Here is a 7,973-nt window from a genome sequence, read left to right as displayed (position 1 = left end):
TCCTCTGGGTTTGATCACAATGATCAGAAGATTCCTGGCATCCAGAGAAGATTTCGTCTGATAGTATGTCACTTTCTCTGTTTATCTCTCTCTCTCTCACACACACACACACACACACACACACACACTCTCCAGCCCCCAAAGACTGTGCACACAGCATTAGCCCCACTTTTCGGAGAGGATGGGTCCTGATAGAATTAAACAGAATCAGAATGCCGAGCATCCTCTTTATGGTAAATTTATTGCATTTTCCGTCAGCTCAGGGAGGCATGGGTTGGGGATGGGTAGGGATACAAAGTAGGCAGTGGGGATCTGTGGCAACAATTGGGTGGTTTTCCTGGAAGAGGCATTCTAGAAAGAAAGAGGGAGAGGGCAAAGATGTTGGGGGCAGGGGAATGAGAAAGAGAAGTAAGAAAGGCAGAGGAGACTGGAGGCCCTGAGTTTAGAAATGAGTCAAGAAGAGGAGGAAGAACATATCTGATCCCATGATTCCTATGTCCTGAATGGTTGGGGGGCATGGAGGAGGATGCAGGGCAGGAAGATTGAGGCCCAGGGCTATCACCCTTCACAGGGGGTTCCCTCAGGGTCTTCACTCTCAGGCTAGCTCACTGCCCCCTCCCCCTAACAAAGTTCACCTTCCAGAAAGTTCTATTCAGGGTAAGTGTCAAGTCACTGGGTACTCTCTCCCACAGGGCCTGTGCTCTGATTAGGAAAACTGAAGGCTTTTTCCTCTGGTAACAGGATCCTGCCACCAGCAGGTGATAAAGGAAGGATTTTAGGCAGGGAGGCCTTCCTTCATGCTCCTGAATTCTGAGGCAGGCCCTCCCTGTGGATGGTGAGGGCTTGTGAATCTAAAGGTACGTACTAGGGACTTATGACCAGCCAGTTGCAGGAATCTGGGTGGTATTCGTCCTTGTGTTCAAGAAACAGCAGTGGAACTGGACTAGGGGTCAAGAGACCTGGGTTAATCCTAACTCCAACACTTACTATGTGACACTGGGCAATCAGCTAACCTCTCTGAGTTCCATTCCTGATCTATAAAACTGGAGCTGTCCTGTCATTGTCTGAATTATGGGATTTCATAAGGTTCATATAGACAATTGATGTGAAATTGGTTTATAAACTGAGATATGCTGCTTGGGTAATAAGGAATTATGTACAAGTATGTGGCTGTATACACAGGGTGTGTGTCCAGGTGTGCCTGTTTATGCACAGGTTTGGATGTAAGTCCATGGCCCTGCCAACGCAGTGGGGATGGGCAGTCAGGAGCCTTTGGATCTGGGTATGTCTTGACTGGCTGTGTGATCTTGGACAAGTCCCTGCCTTCTCTGGTCTCAGGGTCCTCTCCTGTAAAAGGACAATCTTGTGCTTCCTACTTCCAGACACCTAGCCTCACCCTGCATCCCAGGCAGGGCTGGTCCTGTGTTTTCCCCTGGGGTCCAAGTGGGCAGCAGGGGAGAGGGTTAAGAAGAGTGAGTGAGAAGGAAATGGGCAAAGAAATGGCATGATTAAGCCTCTGGAAGGCTGGGAGCAAGATCCTACCAGCTGGGTTGAGGCCTAACCAAAGGGCCTGGGAATGGGAAAGGAGAAACAGAAGAGGCAAACTGTAGATGAGGAGACCAGGAGATGGTCAGAGGCACTGGAATAGGCTACATTCACCTGGTCTGTAGCCCCCTAGAGTACAATAGGAATTGCAGGGGTGGACAGCAGCGGAGGCTGTGAGTGGGAAGCTCCCCCTGGCCTGGTGCCTCAAATGAGACTACACGTCTTCTGGAGCCGGCTGGAGGAAGAAAGAATAGGAGAGCAAGTCTATTTCTCCCCAACTCCTTTGCCTCTGGGACTTCCATGGCTCCCAGACCTGCCCTTCTCTTCCAGTGCAGTGTGGCCTCTGGGCCACAGCTGCAGTGCCACATCCAGAAACATCCCAGGCCTGCTACCCCTCCACCCCCTCCAGGCTGTCTCCTTCCTACCTCAGCCATCCCTTTCACCTCCTGCACTCCATGTCCTCACCTCAGTCTCTCTCTCCCTCCCTTCTTCCTCATCCCCTCCCTCTTTACCTTTCCTGTTTCCTCCTCTTGCCACCCCTGCTCTCTCTTCCTCCTCCTTCCCCTCCCTTCTCCTCTCTCCCATTTTCTTACTGGGGACACTGGCAAGTCTTCTTCTCACTGAGGAGCCTTTTGATCTGAGACATCCGCTCTGCCTGGCGCTGTCCAGGGAGAAGGAGGGGAGTTGTGAGGGTCCCAGGCCTCCAGGAGGGAGGTGCCCCTTGGAGGGGGCAGGGGGGAAGCTGGGAGAGAAGCAGTTACTATAGCTGAGACCATCTGTCCCGGAATTTGCTCTCTCCTCCTTCCTGTCTCTCTCTCTGCATGGCAGTTGGGACAGGGCCCTATATCCAGTGAAGAAACCTTGGGGCAGAGAGAGCCGGACCAGAAGCAGGTAATATATCCAGGACACACTTGTTGCTGTTCAGGCCTCAGGTGCTCGTGGGTCCTATAAGGGGTGGGGGTGTAGTTGCTCATGTTGGAGGGTCTGGGGAGGCTCACTCACCCGCCGGCGCTGGTGCCTGACACAGCAGAAGATGCCCAACCCAGTGAAAAGCAGCAGGCCTATGCCGCCACCCAGCCCTATAGCCAGGAGCACTTTGGACTGGAACATTTTGGGCAAAACTGCAAGAGAAAGGGGTGTGTTCAGCCCACTGCCCTTCATCAGGGGCACAGGGCAGTCTGGAGGGGCTGAGGAAGGGTGGCTGCCCAGCCAGACTGGGTACTGTGCTTGGGCTGGGAGAAAGGGGCAGGGTTCCCAGGGCTCCTAAGGGCCCCAACAGGGCTTGAGGGGGAAGAACTGGGGAAGTTTATGTTTTAGAGACTATAGGGTATGCTGGAGAACTCTGGTTTAGGCCCTGTGTGTGTATGTGTGTGTTTGGAGGGGACCCAGAGAAGGTAGCTCTCGGTCAGGTGGGCCCCATTCCTGGGCTCCAGACCTTAGGGAACTGGAAATTGTGCCATGGGCTACATATGTATAGTCCATCCATCTTAGAGGAATTGGGAGGTGGCCTCGGCCAAGCCCAGGAAGGTCCCATGGCTGAGGAGGCAGAGGCTTGGGGTTAGGGCATGGGAGCTGGATTCTCACCCTCAACCTTGGATTCCAGCAGGACCTTGCCCTCGTCACTCAGCAGACACAACCACCGTCCCTCTTCAGGGTTCGACACCTGCACCAGCTTCTGCTGCTTCAAGACCTTTGTCGTCTGGTTCTCTATCTGCAGGCTCAGACTCATCTTGGGGGAGATGGGTCCCAGCACCTCACAGGTCAGATTGTTCTGGAGCTGAGTCACTGCAGAGAGGCAAGAGGCTGGGGCTGGGAGCCTGGACCTCTGGGTTCCCTGTACTGCCAAGCTCTAAGGGCATTCAGCAGAACAATAAAAATGACACTTTGCATGAGTGCCCTTATCTTAGCCTCTCAGAGAACATTTTCATGCAGCTGTAACAGAGAACACACAGCTTCTGGAGTCCAGTGGTCTTGGGTTTGAATCGCAGCTCCACTGCTTACTACCTACGTGTCTCTGGGCAAGTTGTTTAACTCTCTCTGAGCCAAAAAAATAGTTAAATGAATTCTCGTAAAGTGCTTAGAACCAGGCCTAGCATGTACTAAACATCAAGTGTTAGCCATTATTATTTGTGGAGTTATGATAAGTAGGAGCCCTGGTGGTGCAATTGTTAAGAGCTGTGCTGCTAATCAAAAGGATTGGCGGTTCGAATCCACTAGGCACTCCTTGGAAACCCTATGGGGCAGTTCTACTCTGTCCTATGGTGTTGCTATGAGTCTGAATTGACTCAACAGCAAAGAGCTTGGTTTCTTGGTTTTTATGATAGTTAAAAAGATAAAGATGTGAAGAACTCACCCTAGAGCTTGACACAGTGTTATTATCATCACTACTATCTTACTAGGAGCAGATTTTGTTATCCTCATTTGGCAGGTGAGAAAGCAGGCCCAGGGTGGGTAGGGGGTTTAGCCAGGGTCACAGAGGGTGAGCTGGGCAGAGGCAGACCTAGAACCTTGGTTCTCAGTCCACGACCTCTGGGGACTCTCAGTGGAAGCAGCCTCACGCTGGCCCAGGGTTGTTGGGGGAGGACATGTGGATCCAGCCTAAGTTCAAAATCAGCCCAAAACCCAGAGGGCCCTTGATCAGCTTGATCAGGCATCCAGGGCCTAAAACCAGTTGCCATCAAGTCAGTTCCAATTCCCGGTGACTCCTTGTGCGTCAGAGAAGGACTGTGCTCCACAGGGTTCTCAATAGCTGATTTTTCAGAAATAGATCAGAAGGCCTGTCTTTCTAGGTGCCTCTGAGTGGATGCGAACCAATGTTTTGGTTAACAGCTGTGCATGTTAACCGTTTGACTACCGAAGACTCCTAACCAAGGCCTAACTAGGCATCCTCTTTAATAGTCCACCCTGCCTCAGAGGGAGCCCTGGGCCAGGCCCCTCCACCTCCCTTCCCCGCCCTCCCCATATCAGCCTGGCTCCTCACCTCTCATCACCACAAGGCTCACTTTCTGATGTAGCTTTCCTTCGGCAAGATCCAGGGTCAGGTTTCCAAAACCAGCATACTGAGGCAAGGCCTGGGGCAGGGTGAAGCTAAGCGGCAACGCCTCACTCATCTGGAGCCTCTTCTGTATATATGATGTGGACACCTTCTTGTTGTTCAAGGAGAAGGTGATCCAGGTCTTGGGGGAGGAAGCCCCCTCTGCCTGCCATTTCAGCTCCCCAGTCAGGTCTTTATCTTTGAAGGTAAGTGGGAAGGAGAATTTCACCTGCTCCCCGTCTTTCTTATAGATTGTGGTGGAGTCCTCCTGGAAAGCTGGAGGTGGGATGGGAGAGAACCTGCGTCAGATGGAGGCAGGCAGATGAGGCTGGGCAGGGTGAGGAGGCATGTAGTGGGGGCAGCAGAGATGGAAGGGGGACCAGGATAAGCTCAAACACGTACATTAGCATTTCAGGTCCTTAAATTCCCTTTTACCTCTTCAATCTCTCCTGTCTCTCCACCCCAACATGTTCCCAAGGCAGCCTCCCTCCTCCAGGAAGCCTCATAGAGCAGCCCAGTCACAGGGGGACCTCTCCTTCCTCAGGATCCCTAGAGCACAGAGGGCATTTGGCTTGCACTACTTATAAGAAGCACTGATTGTGCAGCAGTTAAGTGCTCAGTTGCTAACTGAAAGGTTGGCAGTTTGAACTCACCTTGCAGTTCCATGGGAGAGACCTGGCAATCTCCTTCAGTAAAGATTACAGCCAAAACCCTATGGGGCAGTTCTACTCCATCACATGGGGTCACTACAAGTCAGAATCGACTCAGCAGCACCCAACAACAACCATTTAGGTGTGCAATTTATCACCCTTCACAAAATAAGAGCAAGCACTTAGAGCTTACCATGTGCCAGACACTGTTCTAAGTGTGTGAAATATATTAGCTTATTTATTTCTTGTCATAACTCTACAAGATGGGTACTGTCACAGTATCATCCCCATTTTACAGATGCAGCAATCAAGGCACGGAGAGGTTCAATAGCTTGCCCAAAGCCATATATTTGTCAGTGTAAGAGCCAGGATTTAAATCAAAGTCCAAGCATGAAACCACTATACTCCACTACCTTATGTCACATAAGCACCTGGAGGACACAAGCTGGAGTGGGACCTGTGTTCTTGGCTTTGGGTCTTTCCCTCAGTGCCTAGGTCACGGCTGTACAGGTGCAATGTAGAATTTCATCAGGGCTTGCTTGCTGGTGTTAGTGTCCTGAGTAACTGGATGTGCCAAACTGGGAGGGATGGGGAGCTGAGGCAATGAAGAAACTAGATACCCTCAACATTCCTCCTTTGAGGTCTCCTCCAAGGGCCTCTGTTCCCTTCATCTTTATATTCTCTCCCCCCCCCCCATTCCTCCATGTCCACCACCCAAGGACTGGCTGTTCCTCAGCACATTGAGGAAGAGAGGGCCCAGGATGACCCTCAGGACAGACCTCAGCTCTTGGGTCCCTGGACCTACCCCTCCCCCCAGCACCAGGCCTAGGAGCAGAGCAGTGAGAGAAGAGGGAGGGCCTGTCAGCCTCTGAGGTGGGAGGAGACTGCAGGGGAGAAGAGCTCCTCTTACCCAGCACGAAGATGTTTATCTTGAGCTTCAGAGTCTTATGGTTCTGGGAGACCGTACATGTCCAGCTGCCACTGTGCTGGGATCCCAGCTGGGGCACCAAGAGGCTCTTAGCCTCAGTCTTGCTTTTATCCCATGGACCGTTCCATTGCACTGAGGGGTTACTATCAGGAGGGCTCTCCAAGGTCAATGTGAGGCTTTTCCCCTGCAGCACGTGGACTCCAGGACTGGCAGTCACTGTGGAGGGAGCAGGACACCTATGTCTCCCCCCACTCCCACATACACAAACACATACACACACACACACACACACACACACCCCATCCCCAAGAGGCTGAGAAACCAGGGGGGTCTCTACCCTTGTCCCAACATTTCCTTTCCTCCCAACACCCAGCTGCCAACCCCAAATCCAGCCGTCTCCTCCTCCTCTTCCCCTCTTCCCTTCCCCATTCTCTCCTTCTTTCAATTGGTTCCTGCCCTTCTCTTTCTTCTTCTCTAAACCTCTACCTCTCTCCCTGAGGAGGGCTTGAGGAGACTTGGTGGCCAGTCTGATCCATCTCCAGACTGTTTAAGTACCGCCAGCTCAAGCCCTATTCTGGTGTAGAGATGGGTGTAGAAGAGGAAGATGGCGTGGGGGTATTCTCATCCCAGACCCTCTCCACTTACATCTGAACACCATCAATTGAACCTCTTCCTTCTTGTTCTCCACTTCACAGATGTAATTCCCTGAGTCTTTCATCTCAAGATTCTTGATGATCAGAGGAAAGTATCCTTGGTCCCACAGGTTTTTTTTGCATTCAATGCGACTTTTCAGCCAAGATTGACCTGGAAGCAGAAGCCATATGGAAGAGGTTGGGGAGCTCTAGAGATATGGCACCACCAGATATGGCACCACTGGTGAGGGTAGTATCCACAACCCTCCTGATCTGAGTTACTAATTTCCAGCAGAATCTGCCCCTCATGCTAAGCAGAGAATTCCAGACTGGTGAGGAGGTCCCATTACATTCATTTACCCAACAGGGACAATATTTCACTAATCCAAAATGAAAAATAATATCCTCATTTGAGAGCATAGACTCCTATGTGCCAAATACTTGACAAGCATCATTTCAATTAATCTTCACAGCAATTCCAAAAATGGATATAGTTTTTATTATTTTACAAACAAAGAAACTGAGGTTCAGAGATTAAATAATTGCCCAAACTCTTATAACATCGTTGGTGGGAGTGTTAACTGGTGCATTTCGTTGGAAAGTAATTTGTAATGTCTGTCACAATTATAAAGGCATGCACAAAACTTAATGTCTACCGAGAAAAGAAGGGATAGTCTAAATAAATTAGAGTTCTCCCATTCAGTAGAATGCTATGCAGTCAAAGAAAATAAGGAAGCTGCTTATATACCGATATGATACAATCTCTAAGATACATCATTAGCTGAATAAAGCAAGGTATTAAACAGACTATATAATATGCTACCATTTGTTTAAAAAGGGAGAGGAAATAAATAAGTAAATAGCTAAATATATATATATATATATATGGCACAGTGGTTAAGAGCTCAGCTGCTAACCAAAAGGTTGGCAGTTAGAATCCATCACTCAATCCTTGGAAGCCCTATGGGGTGGTTCTACTCCATCCTGTAGGGTTGATATGAGTTGGAATCAACTTGATGGCAAAGAGTTTTGTTTGGTTTTGGAATATATGTGTATGTATGTATATATGTGTGTGTATATATATGCTATTATTTCTGGAATGGAACATAAGAAAATGGTAACCTTGGGTGCCTCAGGGAAGAGGAATTGAATACCTGTGGGACAAGCGTTAGAGAGACTTTTCA

General features: G+C 50.0%; 1 protein-coding gene across 1 annotated transcript in view; it reads right to left on the bottom strand.

Moving 5' to 3' along the window:
* Positions 1–227: 227 nt before the first annotated feature.
* CD4 (CD4 molecule) overlaps positions 228–7,973 on the bottom strand; it is a 48,668-nt gene continuing 40,922 nt past the window's right edge. The window contains exons 4-10 of the mRNA XM_049882316.1: positions 6,803–6,961; positions 6,140–6,373; positions 4,526–4,855; positions 3,130–3,330; positions 2,548–2,666; positions 2,139–2,206; positions 228–1,780 (exon numbers count right to left, since the gene is read on the bottom strand). Of these exons, the coding sequence (XP_049738273.1) occupies positions 1,750–1,780; positions 2,139–2,206; positions 2,548–2,666; positions 3,130–3,330; positions 4,526–4,855; positions 6,140–6,373; positions 6,803–6,961 (1,142 nt within the window). The 3' untranslated portion in view covers positions 228–1,749. The remainder of the gene's footprint in view (positions 1,781–2,138; positions 2,207–2,547; positions 2,667–3,129; positions 3,331–4,525; positions 4,856–6,139; positions 6,374–6,802; positions 6,962–7,973) is intronic.

Source organism: Elephas maximus, chromosome 4, assembly GCF_024166365.1.
Source record: "Elephas maximus indicus isolate mEleMax1 chromosome 4, mEleMax1 primary haplotype, whole genome shotgun sequence".
Taxonomy (NCBI): domain Eukaryota; kingdom Metazoa; phylum Chordata; class Mammalia; order Proboscidea; family Elephantidae; genus Elephas; species Elephas maximus.
Note: the sequence above shows the minus strand (reverse complement) of the source record. Positions and strands in the feature narration are given on the sequence as shown.